The sequence below is a fragment of the Myiozetetes cayanensis genome, unplaced genomic scaffold, assembly GCF_022539395.1.
Source record: "Myiozetetes cayanensis isolate MyiCay16 unplaced genomic scaffold, myiCay2020 scf1, whole genome shotgun sequence".
NCBI lineage: Eukaryota > Metazoa > Chordata > Aves > Passeriformes > Tyrannidae > Myiozetetes > Myiozetetes cayanensis.
This window is the reverse complement of record NW_026086604.1, coordinates 127,549,720-127,573,312: the sequence shown is the minus strand read 5'-3', so window position 1 is coordinate 127,573,312 and position 23,593 is coordinate 127,549,720. Positions and strand designations below refer to the sequence as shown.

The following is a 23,593-nucleotide window of genomic DNA, read 5'->3' as shown; positions in this document are numbered from 1 at the left end:
CCTTGTCTTTGAAAGATGGAGACGGGAAGAATGTTTACTAAATGCACATTAGGGAGGTACTTCAAATGAATGGAAATAATTTTTCATAAACCAGAGTGCTTTAAACAATCCCAACACAGCCTGTCTTAAAGGATGGACACACTGTGTGCTTTCTCATTACTGACACTAATGATTTCCCACACAATTAGCTGTTACTGAAGTATCCTTTTATTTTTTTTCTGTAGATTAATTCAGTTCATAATTCCCCTTTTCCCTGGTTGCAGCCAACTAACACCATTTAATAGCTGACTCTGAGGAAATAATAGTGATTTTTTCTGCAGGATTCAGATGCCAGCTAACAAGCTTCTAGAATAGTATTCCTCTATTTGTGAAGGGACTTGTAGCACACTGTTTAAACAGAGTAAGATTGGTTTCATTTGCACTGGAGAATTACAAATTGAATATACAAATAGCCTGAACATTCTGCAGCTTTAAGAAATAACTTGAATATTACTTGCCCTCCCAGTCAGTGAGAAACATGCTCTTCAGCAGAAAATAGAAAACCAGTTCAAATGCAAAGGAAACAGAATTTAATGAGAACACATTATTTTGAATAATATACATATGTACATTTTTAAACTATAACTGCCTGACAGATCAGCTTCTATGGTTTTAAATTAAAATACAGTGTCACATTAAATGAGTTAAAAGACTTTATTTTAAACCCCAAATGTATTTTGCAATCTGTCATATTGCGTTTATTACTTTTCATGGCAGTATTCTTGTAAAAGTCAACACCAATGAAAAATTCTCATATACTATTTTTGCCATTTTTTAATAAAACAAGTGAGGGTGGCATTTTGGGCCTGACTTCTTCTTGTGCCTCTACTGATTATTTTAATAAAATATATAGCTTTTATACTGCATTTTTTAAGCAGTCTCTTTGTCTTTTGTGTTCACCAATAAGGAAAAGAAATTAATGAAAAATACATGTATTTTTCAAGGAACTATTACTTTAAAAAAGAAAAAAATTAAGAAATGAGCATCCTGGAGCACCCCAAGGAAATGGATTGTCAGTCTGAAATAAAATTGCTATTTCAAGCAGAGGTGGCATAAGCCTTTGCCATTCTTGGAGTTGATGGCATTTCCTTTCAGTATATTATAAAGAAAAAGAAGTACTTTCAGATGCTTTGATTTCCTGTTTCCATGTCTTCATATACATCTAGAAAAGAACATATATATAGTTATATACAACAGTTGTCCACAATGTTGCCTTTCTTTAAAAAAAAAAAATACATGTTGTAAACATGTAAACAAACCAGCAGTTCTAATTACAAAAGTAAAACAGTTTTTCAGCCTGCTCTTGGGGCATATTTTCAACCCACTGACTTTTGACTGAATTTTTAATATGCATAATATGTCTAATATTTAAAAGACAAGACAGATTTGAGCCATAAATAATGTAATGGCTAATATGGCACCCTGCATTGCTGCTCTTTCAGTACAGATATTTCAAGCTGCTCATGCATTACCAACAATAATGTATCAGAGCATTTGCTAAAGGGTGGTGGTAATGCTGGGCTGAGTCAGTGCAGCCCACAGTACAAAGCCTGTGCTGAAATGCCTGGCAAGACTTTGCATCCTCACTGCTCTTCAGCAGCTGGCAGAGCAGAAATCTGTGAAATGATTAATGCTTTATCTGAGAGGAATAGTGTGGATCAGAGGAGAGGGAGATGGTGTAAAATTATCTTCATCTGGAGTGAAAATAAAACCAAGTCACAAACAGTTTCTGTTATCAGAACAGCTGAGAGCTGTCAGTGTTTATCTGCAAAAGCTGGCTAAACCTCTTTCTCATTAGCATTTGCAGCCATTTTCGAATTTCTTTCATATGCAGAAGAGCCTGTTGTCCAGTTTGTCGCACAATTTATATTTTGTTTAAAAAATATGCAAAAAATGTCATAAAACCCCCAAACCAACATGGTTTTAAAGAGCCTGTTTAATGAAGTACTTGAGTATCTGACGGTCCTGTAACTCCCTCTGACTGAGGAGAGATGGAGCAGTTTCCTCAAAACATGATTTTAAGTTTTCCATTTGATTCTTTTGAGGAGCAGAGGAGGTAAATCTGCAAAAGACTGTTGTGAACAGCTACTAATGTTGCTGTCACATATTCATGTGAACCTGAATATAAAACTTTGCAGAACCCGCTATCATCTCACCTCATGTTTCAACTGCAATTAGGTTAGGAGTCTATCAGTCCAAACCCAAGAGAGTTGAAGAGTTTAATTGTTTTCCAGCAGTTTTTTTTACCTTTTAAGACCTGATGTGCATTTAAAACTTTGTAATTGTTTAGAGTGTCAAAGGTGTTAGGCATTGGCTAGTCTGTGAATGTGCTGGTACTCTCACTGGGATTTCTAAGATCAAGAGAGAGAACACCAGATAATGCTGGTGAAGTTACATTCAAAGAGAGGATCTGAAAGGTTTTCACCCTGCAAATCTGAGAATGAAACACTGCTTTTGACTTATTTTTCTTTGCACATTTATTTTAATAAATTAATGAAATTACAGCAGTTCTAGTCAGAAGCACTGGGAATAAGAGCAAAATTACCACTTTACTAATAAACCTGTTTGGCTCCCATAATATCTGCTCTTTTTGTTTTGTACAAAGAAAGATTCCTGCCATAAGCAGACTGCAGGCAAGTTTTATACCATTTTCCTCATGAATATTGCTGATTATTGTACAGATGGCTCCATACGAAGTCTGTGGGATTCATCCATAAGCAATCATTACTTTGCACTACAGGAGTTTGCAATTACTTTCCCAGCTTTATTCCCTGTTCTGTGGTGTTTTGTTTTTCCCTTATAGTGAATGCTGAAGCATCCTGCTGTAAGCACCAGTGTTGACTGCTATGCTTATTTATTTACCACTCAGAGTGCTCCTTCTCAGCAGGTCAGGAATTGGAAAATTCATGAACGTGGTCTTTGTAATCTGAGTAGTTTACCCAGTATCATGCTTAGCAGATTTTGTGTTATTAGTGAAAATTTTGTTCCTATGTTTCTTTTTTGAAATATGAAATATGAAAAGAGGAACCAAATGGGTTTATGCAAATTAGTTCTTTACAACTACAGAATATGCTTTGCAAAGGTTGAGTTGAAATCTGAACTGTCACAAAGTTCAAGTTACCTTTTTGTTGCATTTATTCCTTTTTTCAGAGCGGTCACGTATCAGTGAGAATGTTGAGAAGGAAGACATGTAGGAGGGAAGAAGAAGAAAATATGTACTTTATGAATGCTATTTTTTACATCTGTCTTTAAAAGTCGTCTTAGGGTTCAAAGTGAAAAATGCCAAGCAGAACAAAAGTATCATTAGTAATTCACTGCTTTCTCACTTATCAGCTTGTTTTTACAAGCGTGGCTGTATGTTTGCATACATAATTTGCACACACAGTTGAAGATATAACCTGCACAAAATTTTTTGTACTGTAAGTACAGCATGCTAATACAGTCACATAAACACTGTGATTACTAAGCCAACTGATTAGTACATGGGTAAGAGTGTCTATTTTTCTTTTCAACCAAAAGAGACAGAACACATCATAAAAACATGGACAATGTGATATAATAGGCTTGTTACCAAGTAAAGTCTTATATGCTGTTCTGAATTTGTAAGAAAGACTTTCAATATTTATAAAAGATTTATGGCAGCTATATACTGCAATTACAGAAACTTTACAGTGTATTCACTCCTCTTATGCCAAGAAGTGCTACACAGTAGGTGACTTGAACACAACCAGGTCTACCAGACACTAATCATCTAAAGACATAGCTTACTCCATCAGCTAAGCATTGTCCATTAATATTTCAGTGGCTGTTTTAATAATCACTGATTAGTTATCAGCTGACCAGTTTCAACACTGCAAAAAGGTTGATCCTAACTCTACTTGATACATGGTTGGCAGGTCTGGAGGTTGTGCTGTCAATTAAACTGCTTTGATTGAATATTTAATTTGATCAGTAGGAAGTGCTCTTTAGGATGTCCCAGTGCTTACCATCTTAAATTATGCAGGAATTTTCATCTGAAATAGTGTTTGAAGATCTCACCTTTTTTTTCACACTTACACAAAACCTGCATGATGAAACAACAGACTGGAGTCTTCAGGAGAAGTGAGGCATTGGATAGGAAACAGTGAAGGAACTGATGTAGCTTTTACCTGTTTTCCTTCCTTACCCCTCTCAATGGAATCAAACAACAGCTACCAAAATTTAAATTGTTCCAGATGCTAAAGTTTTTGCCTTTGAGCTACCACACGAATGAACACAGCCTTTAACTTACTGTTGGTGATCCTGTTGTGGCTGGTCAGGAACATGCTGAATAACTTCATAAACCGTACTAAGCACATCCTGGCCTGGGACAAAGTCAGAGCCAGGAACAGATTGACTTGAAACCTAAAAGTAGCAAAATGTATTCCTAATGTAAGTAAAAATAGTAAAAAATTTGACAGAAATTAGACTGATAATGTAACCTGGCTTTTTTTTACCTTTTCATCAGTGTTTTGTGTGGCTTGAACAGGTCATGTCTATTAGTTTACATTTGTTTTGGGTAAGTATTCATCATATTTATAATAAGGCAAGTAATAGTTTTAAATTCAGTTAGCACCTCAGAAGATTTAGGACGCAACTTCTGCATTTAATATAGCAAGTACTTTATATTAACATAATGCAAGTCAAGAAAGGAACATTTTATATAGAGAGAAGCAGAACAGACAGTAAAAAAGGAGAAAATATTCAGGGCATGGGTTCAGCATAAAACTCCCACCAGCATGTCAAAGAGAGAGAAATGCAAAGAATGAAGTAATAATGAAATTGTTCAATTATCTGAAGTATATTAATCTGATCTTATGTCAACACAACAGACATACCTAGACTCCCCATCCATAAGAAATTCCCAGTCTTTCTGCCTATACCCTACCTGCAGTTCTTCATTATTTCCACTTTTTATTTTCCCCTTTCTGTACTAACCAAAATGAATCAGTGAATCAAATGCCAACATTATCTGCAATACTACAAATCTGAACATAAACCAGAGCAGTTTCTCTTGTTTCTTAAAATTTTTCTGAAAATTATTGTAGAATTTCTTTGCTTGTCTATCCATTCTGTTGTCCTTGTCACTGGTCTCTCTCACCTTCCAAGGCTCCAATTCCTCCGAGTTTCACTCTGTTGCCCCTATTTAAATTCTGTGGCCCTGTTTCTGATTTTTTTCTTTGTCCTTTTACACAACATTCAGAATCATCTCCAACTGCTACACAGTAATCTCAGCAAAGACACAATGCAAAGAAGCAGCAAGTGCAGTAGGATTTTTTTCTGCTAGCAAAATTCCTTTGCTTGTCCTGCCCTACAATACATGAAGCTAAAAAAATATTTGTGAAATACAGCTGAGATTTGGCTTATATATTTTTTTACAATGAAAACTTTAAATACCTGAGACTCTTCTGCACTGACAGAGTTGAATGTTGCATGAGCAGCAATATTAGGGTCAAGGGAGAAAATGGCATCACAATAGTTGATTTGCTTGTGTGACACAAGTGTTTCAGTGTTACCCATCTACCCAACACTACCACTACTCTTTTAATATAGGGTAGTTGGATGGAGATTCCTGTCTTTAGAGCTTGGTTATTCCTTACTGCACCATGTTGATACAAAGTACTGAACTAGTAATGCAGTAAAGAAAGAGTAAGTACTGGGTAAACAATAGCCATGAATATAGTCTTGTACAGACATCCGTAAAAAGCAACAGAGGCAAACTTACAGAAAGATTCTAGTATAGATATTTAGTACACCTTAAGAAATAGATGAGAAACCATCTGTTTATAAGTGTAAAATCACATACCCTAGAACCACTGGCAAGATCAGGAAAAGCAACGAACTCATATATCCCAAAATCATCCGAAGCACTTTCATGTCCTAAAGTTAGAACAAACAAACGTGAAAAAAAAGGATCAAGATGTAATATAAACTTGGAAAATAATGGCTGGCAAAGTGTTTTGGCCAAATTTTTAAAACATCTGAATACTGTTTATGTGATCTGCTTTAAGCCACTTCCCTGCCAAGCTCTTAAACTGGTGTAGCGTGAGGCAGGGCAGTTGCACAGCTCACAGCAGTGAGGCATTACCACCTGAATCTTTTACAATACTGACAATAAAAAAAAAGGAAACGTGATACTAATAGGTGCCAAATTATTATTTGGGATATCAGATACAGCTCGTAGTCAGGTGTAGTTAACAGCTGGTAGTTAGGTATAGTTAGTCGCTTTCTCTACCTTTCCACTGTCCAGGAGATCTGAGACTCTCAGTTGTCTCTTGGGCATCACTCCACAGCAAAGTCTGCTACACTAACAACAATGCTGAGATCTTGTCCTCTGATATCACTTGTTTGGGTGAAGGGCCCTCTGCGCTCAAGTGAAATCCTTACCTTCCTGAGCTTTGTATAGTTCCCTATTCTCATGCATGTAGCAGTTTACAGTCTGCTCTGATGCTCTGGTTGAAAGGGATGGGAATAAAAGTGCTACCCTTCCAAAGGATGGCTGGTCTCCAGCATCTCCTGCCCAGGACCATGTGGGAAGGATTTTGGAGGGAAAAGAGACAGTGAAAAAAACCATGCTGGGTCCTGATGACAGAGAGAAAGGTAGTACAGAATATGGTAGGTTACATATATACACTGTAATGTCATATTATTATCTCATGATTTTGTAACAATTGGTGCCATGAACATCTATAATTGTGATCCTCCCACTGTGTATCCCCTCTTACTGCTATCCCAGAATGAGAGCAGTGGGATACAGGTGATTTTAACCTCAAAATACTGGGATTACCAGCTAGAATTCAAGCCAACAAGGTACATACTGCTGTGAACTCCAGGCACAAGCTAAACTTGTCATTTTGGTCCTAAGTAAGCTAACATAGAGGTGTGCAAGTCAAGTTAAAAACACACTTCCCTTCCTTTTCTTCGTTCTTTTTTATGTGGAGATTTTTTTTTTCCAGGAAAGGATTTTGACCTTATGCTCATATTTCTTTTATTAGCATTACCTGAAAATGCCTGTGCCTTTCTGTAATCAGCTTCTGGCCTGGAAAACATAAACATGTTTCTCAGTTTGACGTCACAAGCCAAGGAAAGAAAATTAATATGATAAAATACAATTCTCTTGATGGAAAGGACTTCAAGACCTAGGAATGATTTATTTTTGTACCTGCTTTGCAGCTTCTGTTGTATCACTGAAAAGAAGAAGAAAAAAATTATTCCTTTCGCTCTGAGGATCCAAAAGAACTGGACTGTGCCTAACATTTACATACCTTTATGTGGCTGATATCTTTTCCATAGGAATAAAAAAGTCATAGCTAGGATCAAAAATAATGAAATTCCTGTTATTACTGCAAGTGAAGATAAAGATTTTCCTTTCTGGGCCAGCTTTTCCAACCCTGTGACAAAGAAGATGAATACTGTATTTAGTTTCTTGTTCTCTACAATGACACTGAAAAATACATCTTTTGAAATTAATTTGAAGCTAGTAAAGGTGCATAGAGATACAAAACAGGTACAAAATTTGGGTTCTTGTGAATTGGTAATATTTATTTTTCCCCTTGAACTAAGAAAGCAATGATATGCATATCAGAAACAAGTCCAGAACAGATTGGTACCTAGAGCTAAATGAAGGTTAGTTAATATAATCCATAAATTACAGCATCACAAAAATAGGAACATATTCTAAATTTAGTTATAGAGACACTGAAGTACCAAGAAACTGGGTGACAGGTGAGTAGGTTGTGTTAGATCCTCTAATTGGTAGGAGCTGCAGAGCAGGAAGGGATAAAAGAACCATTATACTTTTTCTAAAGACTTTTAGGTCACTGACAGTCTGGTTTTTTATCAAACCCCATCAAAAACCAATAAATTATGTTTGTTTGAATTCATAACTAAATATATTCAAAATATTTCTTTCCCTTGCTCAGATATTTTGTTGGGATATGCATTAGCAGCAGTTTTTTAGCAGGATTTACTGATACAACACAAACACAAATTGCCTAAAATTACATGTTCTAAAGCACATGGAAAACATTTGTGGTGAATTTTGAAAAGATAGGAATGTGAAAGCTAGGAAGTGCCAGACACAATTGCTTGTGCACCCTTAATTTCCTCCTTTTCCTCTGAACTGTGCAGAATTCTCATAATTAAAGGCCATGTCGCAATCCACACACGTAAATTAATGTTGCATATTTCTCAGTACCAGCTTTATAGGTACAATTCAAATGTGTATTATTTAGCTGGATGTATTTCCAGTACTTGAAGAAGTCCTGTGCAGAGAGCTAGAGTTGCTTACATCTACTTACACCTCCATTGTACACTGGCATTGTGCTGGCTGCATGTGCAGTGGTTACCATGAAGATTAAATAGGAGGATTTCTAACCAGATGTGTCTTGAAGATAAGGGAAAATAAATCACTGCAATTTCACCAAATTTTTGCATAGGCCTTCAATGTACTGCTTTCCTTAGGGAAGAAAAAAAAGACCAATTCCTGGAAAATCAGATGAGCCCTTAAAATTGTTCTTTAAAATTAATAATTTCAAATTTAGATTCAATAAATCATATCTTCCACAGGCATACCAGTGCAGAAAACAAAGACATGCTCTGCATGCATTTAACACACTCAAGTTGACTCAATGTGAGAACTGAGCAATGGCTTGTGTACATAATGAGATACTTCCTCTTATTTTGAAATACGGCTAAAACTGGGAAACAGCTTAGTGCAATTGTTGATATAATTGTAACTTATTGATACAATTATTTAACAAGGCTCGATGCTTTTTTTTTAATCCTTGATCATTTTTAGTATTAATTAGGCAGCTGTTTATAGCACCATATAGGTAAATTTCTACCCTTTAGTTGGGAAGTTGTGTAAGGTCGTCTGAAACATCCGAGTTCCTATTGCTGCTGAAAATGGGGTTTCTGGTATCTTGAAAGGCATAGTCCAGGTTCCATATCTAGGATTATGGGGATAGGGAAAAGGAATATGGAGCAACTTTTATAATCTTTGCTTAGTATGTTTATTCAGTTACAACCAGAATTTAGCCTGAGCAGCATCTCTGAGATTTAGCCTTGAGTGTGAATTCATACCTCTTAGAATCAGTCAGTGCTGCATTGCAAAGTGTGGGCTTGACATCTGCATTTACTGCTATCTGAATAAATACTCATCAAAAAGAATATGGTTACAGAGGTCACATTTTTAAATACACAGGATAAAATGTTTTAATAATACGTACTGGAGTAAAATATTTGTAATTAGGAAATTTATTATTTCAGGTGCAACTAAACATGAAGCTGTGAAGTTTTCCCTTCTTTTGGGCCTTTGAAAGGAAATGTCAGCTGAATTTCTTAACACATATTGATGAATATTCACATACATATCATAGCTTACATGAACTTCCTGGAGAAATGTCATGCTTATTTCTATTGACACAGCTCTTATTGCATTTGCTTTCACCACTAACCACAAAGTTTAGTTTTCATGTGCAGTATTTTCACTGTAAAATTGCAACCCATCTTCCTTCCAGCATACTGAAAGCCATGGATTTGTGATTAATCAATAAGTCATACAGAATGACGGACATTGCTCTCCTTGTTTACCTGAATAACAAATGGCTGAGCTCTTTGTTCTGCACAAGTGAAATTGCTTTATTAAATTTTCTAAAGGCAACCTATTCTATCTTGTTGAACATTAATAACATACATTCCTTATCTGAAAATACCTGTATCCGTCTGTACTAATAAGAGAGATCACACTTCCTCAATATCTTCTTCTTCCCTGTATGCTTCTGGGCATTTTCTGAAAAACTGCTTTGTTGCTCTTTAACACAACCTGATACAGGAGCAGAGGTTATAGTGTAGGAGAACAGAACCTAGCAGTCAATCCTGAGATTCACAAAAATGACAGTAAAATAATCTTCATGAACATCGTAACAAAACCCCACAAAACTTCAGTCTTAGTGGGCCTTGTTCGAAGTTGTGTCATACTGTGACTACACCTTGTATCGCAAACCCTGAATGGCCAAAAGCCCCTTTACTACATTGTTAGCCAGACCTCCATTCTGATACATATTCTAAGAATTATCCCTTTCTATGTGGCTGACACTCCACTCAGATATTACAGTTACAGCAATGATGTTAATTTCTTACCCACAGAAGTAACGACGATGGTGAAGTGAGTTTCATCCCGTCTTCCAGTCATGTTGTTGAAAGCACGGCACATGTAATCTATTGTCTTCTGGGCCACTTTATCAGATACAACTTCCAGATGGGGTCCATATTTGATTACATGAGTGGTATTGTCATCCCTTCGAATCCACGAATAAGTATTTGGTGGATTTGAATCTGCTGAACAGTCAAACAGTATAACCTCTCCCATGTCAATTGTAAACACTGCCCCTATATGCAGACCTTTATCTGACTTAACTCTAAGTCCATAAGGTCCATCTGCATGGAAAAAAACATAAAAGGAAAACACAGGGAGAAAATGAAAATCAAAGTATATAATTAAACTTTAAATCGGAGCATATCTCTAAACTTGGAATTTTTAAGTTAGACTAGCCTTATCTAGAATCTATTCTAAAGGCTAGTCTAGCTTTCAGTTCAATAACTGGATCTGCACTACTCAAACCACATCCACTTGATATTGGTTTATTTGCTGTTTAAGGAGAAAGCACAGGTCTATGCATTTCAGTATGATAAAAAGAATGAAAACTGACATCAGTTGGAAAAGTTATGAAGTAAAGGAGTATATCTTCTTCAGGGGCATATTTGATTTCTACTTCAATGTCAAACTTACTGGCACAAGTAATTTCTCTGCAAATGTAAAAGTGAATAAATTAGCCTTGGAGTATATAAACATTAATTGTAATATTTAGTAGTATAATAATTGTTTATGGAGCTATCCTACAGGTATAAGATAAAGTGGAGTGGGCCTTAGATAACTTCAGAAAAAGTTTTCCATAAATGACTGATAGAATAAACTTTAACTTTAGTAGGTTTGTACAATTCCAACAATTAAGGCTTTTTTTCAAGAGTAAGACCTTGTGCTGAAAGAAGACCGTGTTTCAGAATATAATTAGAAAATGCATACATTGTCCAACAGTCATGTGTTCATTACTCAAAAAATAGAGCAGTTAGGTATTTCTAGCATAATCTTCATAGGAAAATGGGAAGGGAAACAATATATTTAAATATTATAGGAATATTTCCCATGTTATTTTTATTATATCATTTCAGATCATGGGGCTTTTATATTTTTATATGTTAAAATGATTTTCAATTTTTGAAAGTATAGAAATTATTGTAGAGAATATAATAATCAAAATGTGCCTTATTAAATCATTTTTTCCAGTAAAAAAAAAAAAACACAATAATTTTATTCCTATGGACTTACATGAATCATCAGAAATACCCAGACCTAATATTGAGAGAGCCAAAATAAGAAAATACGAAGAATATCTTTTTGGTAGGATCTCTGAAGTCCAGTAAAGCTGCTGACAAGTGCCTCACACAGAATGGCATAGCAAAAAATGGGCACAGCACTGTGCCCATTGCAGACAATGCAATCAAGTAATATTTACACCTTCCTAGGGTTTTCTGGAAGAATTAAAATAATGTAGCTGGGTTTGAATCTGAAATTCCCTGCTATGTGAAGCTGCACACTGGTGCATTTCAAACTCTACTTCTCACCAGGAAATTCAGGCCGATGTTAGAGCTTCCTCTAACGTACACTTCTATTTACCATCTGTCTTTTTTTATGACTCATTTATTCTTTAAGAACACACAGGCCACCACCATGCAGCACAAAACAGGCCATTTTTTTGTATGCCACTGCTTTTTTCTGTTTGTGAAGACTTAGATAAGAGAATGTCTACCACATGTGACTTCAGTTTAGTCCACTTTTAACCAAATGTCCGTATTTCACATAAACTTGTCAAGCCTTTTATTTTCTGTATTTATTTCCTAGTGGCAAGCTTTTTGCAGCCTCATTTTAAGGAAATATTTACTCGGGAAATAAAATACAGACTCACTTTAGCATGAATTAGTGCTGCTCCCACCTACTTTGAAGAATAAAGGCATTTTTTTAAATTCTAGATGCTGGGATGCTTCTTCACAAGCTCTGCAGTTACTGAACCACTTGCTTTATTGTCTCCAAGGGCCAGCTAACCCTGAGCACTTCTGTGAAGTACAGACCTATACCAGAACAACACCAGCCTCTTTCAGGGGCTCACCTCTTACAGGTATTTACTTCCCCCTTTTTTAGATGGGAAAGGATAAGGGATATACTGATCTTTGACATTTTTCATACATGAAAGTAGACTGTCACACACTATAGGCAGGAACATACTTTTTACTTTTCAGAGCAATTTGTTGGTTCTTCCTATCCATTTTTCCTTTCTTAGAAGAATTAGCTTTTATTTTCACTGATTATATAACCTTTGATATGTGTAAACAGAGACTAATGGTAAGAATAGCTGACTGGTTTCTGTGCCCCCTCACTATAGTGGGTGATTTGCCACATTTGCAAAAGAATCAGAACTGGATTCTGATACTGTTTTATCAGTATTGTAACAGTGCAACATAGAGAGGTAACACTGACAACATAACTACACTTTTTTATGAAAGTTGCAAATTGAAGAAACCATTATAAAAACACTGACGCACACTGGCTGGGGAAGTATGTTTGAAAAAAAGAGAGAGGGGTTTTCTTAAGAAACAGTAAAATCTTGGCAAAATATGAAAAGTGGCATTCCTTGCTGATGTCAACACAAGGACTGGGTGACCCTTCTGCTTCACCTGGGTCAGTTCTTTGCCTCTCTTGTGCATTGTGTATGTACATCATCAAGATCCCTGAACACTGGGAAGCTGACAGGTATACACAGTTTCAAGGATGATCCTGAAAAGCAGGTAATTAATTAACCATTTCCGCTCTATTAGTAAATATATTCCAGCTTTGGGAAGCCCTAAGGAAGAAAATCCCACTTAGCTTGTTAAGTTCAGCTCTGTGAATGCAGTTCAACAGTTTCTGCTTCAGCCTCTAGGACAACAGCTTTTTCCAGTCTTGAAATAATTAGTTTCTGGGTCAGACTACTACAATAGCCATGTTCTGGGGTGCATTATCATCATAGCTAATGGAGAAGCAGAATAATACTAATAAGAAATAAAGAAAAAAACTAATTTTGATACTTAGTAAAAAAACACAGTGACAGCCTTCATGGATCTCTCAGCTCTATGTCTCCTTTCCAGTATTGTTTTAACATGCCTTTTGTCTCAGTAAAAACAGTTAACTAAATGACTTGTAAAATAATAAATCATCCTTTCTGGGTAACAATTTACTGCTCTATGGGAATATTTCCAATTGCTCCTATCACCATGAGACTGTTACAGTTTCCAAGCAGATGGCAGGTATTTACCGTGAGTGACCTTTTCTTTATCACCTCCAGTAACTCCCCCGCAGCAATGACATATGGCACAGAGAGAGATCCCAGGGCCTGTTCTGGATTGTTATTGACAACTGGGAGCTGGGAGACAAACTACCTCTGCAGGCAGGGGTTGAACCAAATTAGGTGACTTCATTCAGGAAGTAAGACCCCGATCCCCATCACTGACTTGGATACAGATAGCAGCAAATGTATTGCCGTCTTTCAGAATTGCATTGTTTTCTCTTAACATTTTTTTTTTTCAAATCTTACATTATGCACAAAGCAAACTCTCAGTTCTGATGAATTACAAAGGACATTCTGAAAACGCAAATACTTATAATGCTATTTACACATATGGAGAAAAACTGAATCTCAAAGTTTTTCATATATACTCATCTTTTGAGCTGTATATCCCAACCACTCAAACAGCAAAATATTCCAGAAATGTGGACACTGAAGTAACTTGAGATTTTAAAATTCTGATAAACCATAGGTCAAAAATAGGTTTCCAGTTTAGAGCTTGGGAAGAGTTTTCATATTTGCTGGAATGTAGCTGAGCGAGGAAGAAGGGAGGAAGCAGTACTAGGGGCTGAGACTGAAGGTCAGGGCAAGTGTCTCAGACATCCGTCAGTGTGATCAGAGCTCTGGAGTTGATCCTGTGTGCAACAGGTCAGAAATGCAAATGCCATGCGGGCTGTGCCACAAACACAAAGAGCAGTCTGAAAGGTAGCAAGAGTGGCAGATATTTTCTAGCTTGACCTGATTTTATTGCACTGTAAGAAGGCTGTTGGGCTGGATAAAGTGACCCCGAGTTTTGTGTACATACTCTTTGAAAAAAGAAGTGTATAAGGCCCATTCATAGCTCATTAAAATGAAAAAAGCAATAGAGGTACTGCTTTCACAAACCTTCATCTCTCACTCTTACATTTTAAACACTTAAATTAGCTGAGATTGTGACTGTACAAAAGCAGGCATTTAAAAATATGCTACCTTGAGAAAGAAATGAATTTTTTTCTTTTAAATTACAGTAATGATAAATTAAAACTCCCATCAGCAATAGCTGGGGCTATTTCCTTGTAGAGCATTTTATCATGATTCCTCTGTCTAATGAGATGGAAGCTCAGTTCACATCTGCCCTGTTTAGGACTCTTTGCAGCAGCTTTTTCATCTTCATGTCTGCATTGCTGTCAATTTTATAAGCTCCACATTAACGATCAGCTCATATCTAACAATGTCCTTGTTAATCTTTGCTCATTTAGGCAGTCTCTTTCTCTGCTCCTGGTGCAGTGTAGAGATCCCGTACACACGCCTGAGATGCAAGTCATGCCCTTATCCAATTCTTCCAAGTTATAATTAAAACAAAATAAGTAGAAGAATGAAAGAGATAAAAGGAGGAGGAGGAAAATATTACAGTAAGAGGTGTAGGTTCTGAATTTGCTGGTAGTGCAATCATAGCAAGTCTAGGGCATATACTGCCTACCAGCTGCCAGATGATAGAGCTTGGTTTAAAAGCAGAAGTGAGCACCAACTCTTGGCTGGACAGGAGTCCTGTTCCAGTCCTTGCACTGTGCCATCCACACTGTGCCATTTGTTAAACTGGTTATATCTGAACAGGACTGGTGGCAAAGTAGGTCCTGACCTGTCTGATTTCAGCTCTCGCCTGAGAATGATAGTTTGACCCCTGGGGACGTGAGGATTAGAGCATGTCAAGGTCACGTGTAGCATGTGCTACTTGCAAATCCTAGAGGCACTGGGAAAAATTAGTGCCCCTGCTGAGATTTATACTATAAATTGTTGAATACTGATTAAATTCATTCATGAACTCAATCTATGTTCACACTTAGTTTCTCAGGTACCTTCATTTCCAGTTAAAATATATGGCTACCTTATGTTTAATTCTTCTGCCAACACTGGTCTTTATGCAACTCTTCTTGCTCCCTCATGTTTCCCATTTGATGTGGAAAGTAAACACTCCTTTCAGCTCTAATTTTGCTAAGCCTGACTGTGTTCTTTGGGTCTCTTCCCCATTTCTTTACTTTTTATTTCTTTCTAGTTTGAGATCAGTGCTCTAGGATCTGCAGGGACTGCACATAGCATTCTACATGTGGTCTTACCTTCTGTCTGCTATTAGTTGGAATGCCTTTGCCCACCATCCTAGGATTACATATGTCTTTCTCATGCATGAATCACACTGTTAGTTCACAGAAATCTTGTGATGGCTCAATTACCCAGGCTCTCTGCCTTGATTATTTCCAAATTGATCTCAATCTTATCAGCAGAAGTTCATGTTTTTATTTCCTAAAAGGCCATGCCCATTTATTTTTTACTAGCAAATTTCATAGCAGTTCTAATACTATGCTGATGCCATTACTGAAAGAGTTAAACAGGACTGGACTCCAAATGATCTTAAGGAAACCCACTAACATCAGTCCTTTTAGCCTGGTACTTTCTGTGCTTAGCGTTTTGTTATTGTTGGCGTCTCCATTTTTAACATCTCCAAATTTACATGTATAACCATCAGACTCCTTTATTCCTTTAAATCCCATCTCCTCCAGAACTGAAGATGTCTACGGAATTCTTGAAGTTCCTGTTTGAATTCTGCAGTTGAGACTGATCTTCGTAACTACATAACACTGAGTAACTTGATTATCCTAAGTTAGAGCTATTACAAACAAGATCATTTTGAATGCAAGTTCACATATAATGTTGACTCAACTGTTTTCTGCCTGTTTTCATAGTTAGAGGCACTCTTTCCAGCCAGATCATTCATACAAAGGTCGTAATGAATATTTCATATACTCACAATATATAGTTGGTGCAATTATCTCACTTTCCATTGCACTGACAGGGTTAGATACCAGACAGCTGTAATTCCCAATGTCTTCTTTTACTACAGGAACAATTAGAAGTGTAGCATTGTTTGATGAAAAGGTATAATTAGGGCCAGCATGGAGACGCTTCCCATTTTTCATCCACTGGTAAGTTACCCTTGTACCTTTACCCACAGTACATTTTAGGGTAATATTCCCTACATATTCCACTACTCCTGAAGATGGTTCAGTATGTACAGTTGGCTTTGTGACTGGAACTGTAAAATAAAGAGATAAGAAGAGTTGGTAACGTGACAAGCCACTATATTAAGTCTTCATGGTCAAGATGATTCAAACAGCACTTATCATTCTCACTGGAAATTACTCATACTTCAAATTTTATCTATTAAATGTGGTTAAAGGTTAAAAAAGAAGGCCATACTCTCAGGTGGTGACTGCAAGATTTGTTATAGTACTTGAATAAAACCAGACTGTTTAGATTACAGGTAATAAGATAAAGGCTGCAGTGAGGTATACCACAGGCTCCAGCTCTTGCCTCACATACAAATCACTGAGGCCACAGAAATGAAAAGAGCACAAAGCCTGACACTGCCCATGATGTACGACTTCTCAGTATGACTGCCCACAGCTTTGCTGACAGTGGGCACCACTGGGTGATCCAGTCGTGAGGACGGCTGCAAATTGGGATGGGTTTGTCAGTTAAATGGCGGCTACAACTTTGTCACCTCAAGATATCATTAATCTCATTGTTCTAAGTCCAGAGTTACAGGGCTCGCTCTGTGTAATCCATAAATTGCAGTAGCCTCTTGTCATTCTTTTAGATAATTTTACCTCTTTAGTTTTTTACTTTTGATATAGAAACATCAGTCAATATATTAATTTTGTTTAGATGACATATTTTATCACTCCCTCCAGCAGCAGTAGAAAACAACAAAACTTTATTCACGTATGGCTGCATTAAATGATACACTATTGTAACTGCATACTAAGAACTGGTACTTCAAAACTATTGCAATTCTATTTTCAAAATGAAGATACTATCGCTTACTAACTTACCATCAACAGCTACTTGAATCTTTTGACTTGCAGCTATTGTCCCATTTCCACGGACATTGACTTTTACAATATAATTGCCCTCATCGCTGATACGCAATGGATTGATCATCAGAGATGCATTCGGTGGTACAAGGGTAAACTTGTGCTGGTATTCCAAGTCTGGAACTACTGTTTGATTTACAGAGCCAAGTAAGTATTTTGGATTACTCTGAGGCCTCTCAAAAAGCCAAATTATCTGGATTTCAGAAGCTGTAGCACTGAAATTGTAGTCAACAGTAAGATGAAGTGGTTGTCCCTCAATACCATGGATGGTATGAGATGGTACTGTCAACTTTAAGGCAGAACAAATACCTGCATAAAAACGAAAAAACAAACAAATAAACAAACACAAACCACAACTGGAAAACTTGAATGAGAAATTCTCACTGTGAAAAAACTCTCAATGTTAAAACTTACACTTTTTTGTATGGTTATAACTCAGATTTCAAGTAAGAAAGGGGTAAATGCTCATTGACCTTGGTGAAGCTGGGTTTAGCTGTAGCTTCAAAATATAAAAAAAAAAGACAAAGGAAGGACCTTTTATTGTTGAAAATTTGAGAAAAATGAGAAAATGTACATTTACATTAATGTATAAAATATTTTCCCTGTAAAATATTTCAAATTCCTATGTCTCATAAGCTCTAATAGTCTTGGATTGCGCACTCAATTTTTAGGATTTTTTTTTCTAGGTTGGTACAGCTACAGAGCAACTTCTCAGTTGCTTTGCCAGTTATACTGAGAAACTGACTGAAAATGTGACAAGCAGCGCTTCCATTAATGTTTGATGAAATTATATATAGTTATTATAGTTGACTGCTCAATACCTGCAAGATTAAATTCAAGAAACATTACTAAGCCTGCAAAAATCAAGTATTCCAATCTTAGGAAATTAGCAGAATTGATGTTGGTATCCACAAAAGCAAATTTTTTGGCCACATGATTAATTCTGTTCTCCAAGAATTCTGTCTCTGTTATGGTGCAAAAGGGCCACTCCTCAGTTAATCATTGTTTTTCCCATATATTTTTTTTAATCATTTTTCATTGTGCTGGCCTAAGATGTATTTAGGAAACATTATTAAAGCTTTAGTCTTGGGACTGAGTGATTGATTTTCACATGAACTTTTCCACAGAACTCAAAAGAACAGCAATGATGAAAAGCATACACGTTAATGAACTGATTTCACACCACCATTATAATTGATAGGATTTTACAGATAAAGAATTAAAGCCCTGTGAAAATTAACTGCAAAAACACCCACTTATTTTGGATGATCATTTTGAAATATTAAGGACTGGATTTTCAAAAATACATATACACATATTTTAGTATGTTCAAGAGGCAACTCCTATTGACTCCAGCTGAGGTTTGGCTTTGAGTGCTCAACAATGCTGAAAAGCACACTACAAGGGCTAAGACAAAACCCTAGGGAAATAAAAGCAACCTCCTATAAATAAGGATGTGTAAAAAAAGGGATTTAAGTAATCTGTCTGATACTGCATAAGAGACTGGGAGAGGATGCACTGCCCAGGACAACGCGCAATGTTTTCACCCTGCACCATCTATTCTCTTCCTGCTACTGATCATCTTTCTTTGGACCAGATGATCCTTGAGGTTTGTTCCTACCCGGGATTCTGCGATTCTTGACAAACACCTGTAACCAAAAAGTAAATCCCCAGCTGCAGTACACAGAGTACATTTCTACCTGGAAAGCGGTGGGTAGTATGGGGAGGGCAGAGAGAGTTACATGTGAAAAATATGCGAGTGTGCTATTAAAGACTGCTAAAAAAATATGTGTGTAACATTTCTCAGAGGTTAATTCCCTGACAAACTTACTGCACAAATCGGATTTAAATTGTTGTTGTCCTGTTGAAAGAAAAGAGAGAAGTATAGAAATTTCAATTTCTATATCAACTGGAATGAAGTAAAAAACATCTCTCAAACAGAGATCTGGGAGATCTGTAAATGATCAATTAAAAGATCTGTTCATATCCTTCCTCATTCTTTACACATGCTGCTGCTCAATTTCTGGGTTTATTTAGCTGGCAATAAGCGATTGTGCTGTTGGACAAGAAGCCAGTAACAGCTGCAATGTAATCATAAAATATGTAAAACAAATAATATTTCTCACAGATCTGTTTGTGCAGAAAATTGGCAAAATCCAAGCAGGTCTTGCAAGCACCAGGATAAGTGGGACCACCAGTATGAAAAGTAACACCATACTAGAGCAAGAAGAAGAGAATTTTGGCTGGAAAGCTTACTTTATTTGCAGTTAAAAACTGTGGGAATAGAAACTGCAAATTAACTTTGTTCCACTTGATTCACGAGGAAAATTGGCTCCGTGTAACAGCTTGGAAAGACATTTTAATGTGCAGGAAATTCTTTTAGCCAAGACCAGAGGTGGTGAGGGCAGAAACTCCATTTTTCCCCTGGTGTCCATTCAGGAGTTGCTTGTTGCTCGATCCAGCTCTGCTAGGGTGATATTGTGGAGTGCCACCAGCACACAGGAGCTTCTCCACAGCTGACAGAGCAAGGGACAATGCAGGCTGAGACTGGGGCAAGTTATTAGGGAATGGTACTCTGTCAAAGGCAAGGGTTTTACAGGAGCACTGATGGAAAAATTCTGTTTTTTGCAGAGACCACATCTGCAGTCTGGAATATTCTTTATTGAAAGGGTTATTTTCTTCATCACAAGTGTTGTCAGGCATTGGAATGGGCTGCCCAGGGAAGTGGTGGAGTCACCACCATCCTTGGGGGTACTTAAAAGACATGCAGACATTTTGATCAGGGACATGGTTTAATGGGGGAATTGGCAGTGTTGGATAATCTTAAGGGTCTTTTCCAACCTAAACGGTTCTATGACTGTTTTGTATTAGACTAGTCTGTATTTTTAATTTAAACTGAAGACCGTTTTGACTAATCCTTGAACTAATGTCATTAGCAAAATCAAGCCAATGTGCCAAACTAAATTCATATTCATCAGGCACAAATTCCATATAATTTTTCCTACCCCTACAGCCTTCCAAATATAATACATATTTTCCCAAGACAATGTAATTTCAGAAACTAGTTTTTGTTTAATGACCATAAGGGTTGTACCAAAACGACCTCCACTAGGAGCTCAGTGATCTGTGCTTTGCTTCCACCTCACTTTGCTATCACCAGTATTAGCAAGCACAACAGAGTTGTTGTTGACATTAAACAAGGGCTGCAGTTTTAGTTTAAATAAAAAACTATGACATAACTTTTGAGTTTATGGCATAAACTCAAACCTGCCTAGCGAGGTTTTAGCATTCTCTGAATTTAACATGCACATCTCCTTGTCAAAGTGAGTTTAGACTCTCAACTGCTTTTCACCAGTGTTCATTTAGCTTTTCAGCTCTCCAAACTCCCTGAACTCGGTGCCAAATGTCATTAGATCAGTAATAATAGTTTTTGCACTTTTTCACTTTTGGAATATATGTTCATTTATGAAAAACAAACAAACAAACAAAAAACAATAGATATAATGGACCAGGAAAGCTGCAGTTTCTGTATCTCCATTTATATCAGAAAAAACTCGGGCATACTGTTCCCTCTGTTGGGATTTTTGCCCAAGAAAAAGTTCTACTGAGGTTTGTTACTGGATTTAATTTTACCTTCTGAGGTCAATGTCTTCAGTGGGCTTTGTGTCATGACTCCAATGCACCTGATTCTTGTCATGATATTAAGTATGAGCAGCACATTTCCCTTACTAGAAAATGTGTATATCTGAATAAGGGTATAAGACGAGACTTCCTGGTGAACAAATGTACTCTAAAGTACTGTGCTTCCATGACAATATCTCTAGTAGGGTTTTAATGAAAAACGTCCAGTAAAGTTGTAATGTAAATAAAACATACACTCACTGTGTTTTCTGTCAACCAAAAGTTTTTCATTTTTAAAGAAGAGATCCAATAATCTTCATATAAATCTGCATTTGCTATGAAGCAAAAACTCTTGAAAAAGTATTTAGCTCAAAATCAAGGAAACTAGATGACTTCATATAAGGTTCACAAAGAAGACAGAAGAAAAATTCTTCTTATGGATTAATGATTAGAGGATGCACTAAATTTGTAATATTATATACTTCCTCTGTTGATATTTACAAACCAAATTAAATACAGAAAAAGTTAATTACAGTAGTTTTAATTCCATACATTTCTCTAACATTTGACAGGATATTCCTGTCAAAGTGCATAGAACATCTATTTTTTTATTCACTGCACGGATAACAAATATATGCTTGTGAAAATCGCACCTGGATACCAAGCAAATGAACTATTAAGTGGGAGACATTCTTCATTTGACTAAAAACTTAATTGTGTTTTAAGGACATTTAAGTATTACATATAAATTAATTAATCATAATGAAATGAAAAATAATGCATCAGCACTTGTCTCAACAAATTTTTAAAGAGGTGTGTAACAGCTTTGGTACAAACTTTGGTTTAGAACCTCTCCAGCCTTACTTTTCAAAAAGAATGCACAACGTATATAGTACTCATTAAGTGTGACTATATGTATTTAATCAATGCCCACATTTTACATATAGAGTATGTATAGCACTCATTTTTGTCAGGTGCTAAAACTTTAGCTCCATTCATAAAACACGGTGCCACTATCTGATTTTAAAGGTTAAAAGCTTTTAGGCTACTTTCCTGAAATAAAACATCTGAGAATACAACAGGAATAACTTTAAATTTATAAAGATAAATCTTACAAAATCAATTTCCATTTCCACAAGGACAATCAAATATAATTTATACTGTATCTTACCTACAAGCAGAAAATATATTTTGCAGTGTAAGTCCCAAAAGAAGTTGGCTAAGGGGCTCCATGAAAGCATCCTGTCCCACACAAATGCCACCTTCTCTTCAGCACTAAGCCAGGGCTTGGACCTGCAGCTGCTGGTTTATTTGCCAGGGAAATCAGCAATGAGTTAACAGGCCCTATCCTGTCCCCTGCCTTATGTGATTTGAATATGTGTATACAAAGAACAAAGGGAGTGGAGCACCTGTTAGATGAGCACCCATCTTCATTGCCTCTGACTTTATCATAACCCTTCCCTGGCAGTCACAGCAAATATGACACAGAATGTAATAAATGGGGCACACAATACAAAGTACATTTAATTAATAGAAGTAAGTAAACGCACCAAGTGTACAGGCTATATAGTTATTAACTTCCCTTAGTTATAGTTTCATAAAAAATACCCTGATGCGACATGCTTCTGCTTATTTCAAACTAGAATTAGTATTCAGAATATTTTTTTCAGATCTTTTCCAATTACAGCCCCTCCTTTTCTGTTCCAAAAAGTATTTAACAGCTATTAAAAAGCCTCAATTTTTTTTCCCTAGTACTTTTAAAGCCCATAAATTTTCTGTACTTTTTTTCCTTAACATAAGCATAACTCAGCAAAGAGTTCACTCCCTTTTTCTAAACAGCACATGATGTCAAGTGTCTATCAGACATCTTCAAAATAAGAATCCTGTGGCTAGAGTGCACAGCTTACTACAGTTGTTGAGCTAGCTGCTGATTATTGTTTGTTCTGCATTAACTTACATCAGCTTAAATTAATATTAATGTAGGATTTGGATTTTGTCCAAAGCTGTCACTCACCATACAAATCAGCAGCAAACCAGGCAAACCCTCCCAGACTTGTGCAGTAACAGTTTGTAACAGCAAATATTTGCAGCGACAGAGATGGTTTATCCGTACAAGAACACACTGTATTTTTCACTATACAGCACTTAGGCAGGCTATTATGGATTAACAAATATTAGGCTAGACTGTATCCTGCTTTGTGCATGAGGGACTGGCAGCAAGGAATTGTCTCCCCTCATTGTGTGCTACGAAAAGGGGTACAGCAAGGTGGTAAGTCCCCACCAAAAGGGCTGAACATTCAATTTTTACCCTACTTAAAAGGAGGCAAAACCACCCAGATCCTTCCAGGTCCAATGTAAGACACATAAGGGTTATTTCAGGCAAACAAAACCAGAAGTAGAGTGGTCCCACCAGAAATAATATCACCACCTGACATAAGCCAGGAGATGAAAAGGGTATTTCACATATTCCCAAAGGCTTCCTGGGTCCATTGTCCTGGCCCTTCTGAATGTTGTTGTTTACAACCTGCTTAATCCACTTAACTGTAGGCTAGATATATCAAATCAAAA

The 23,593-nt window shown here is 36.6% G+C and overlaps 1 protein-coding gene across 5 annotated transcripts; it reads right to left on the bottom strand.

Annotated features, from left to right (window-relative positions):
* Positions 1-710: 710 nt before the first annotated feature.
* HEPACAM2 (HEPACAM family member 2) lies at positions 711-23,469 on the bottom strand. Of its 5 annotated transcripts, XM_050326320.1 has the most exons (12): positions 23,040-23,469; positions 22,197-22,327; positions 17,363-17,713; positions 16,279-16,563; positions 10,201-10,497; positions 7,323-7,448; positions 7,220-7,244; positions 7,059-7,096; positions 5,864-5,937; positions 4,310-4,422; positions 3,161-3,179; positions 711-1,201 (listed from the first exon to the last, which is right to left on the bottom strand). In XM_050326320.1, the coding sequence occupies exons 2-12, from the start codon at positions 22,264-22,266 to the stop codon at positions 1,139-1,141; spliced, it is 1,461 nt and encodes a 486-aa protein (XP_050182277.1). In that variant the 5' UTR covers positions 22,267-22,327; positions 23,040-23,469; the 3' UTR covers positions 711-1,138. The 5 variants fall into 5 exon arrangements, with proteins under 5 accessions (XP_050182277.1, XP_050182302.1, XP_050182269.1 ...); XM_050326345.1 differs by having other exon boundaries at positions 3,161-3,227; positions 22,197-23,469; XM_050326312.1 differs by having other exon boundaries at positions 22,197-23,469.
* Between the last annotated feature and the right edge of the window lie 124 nt (positions 23,470-23,593).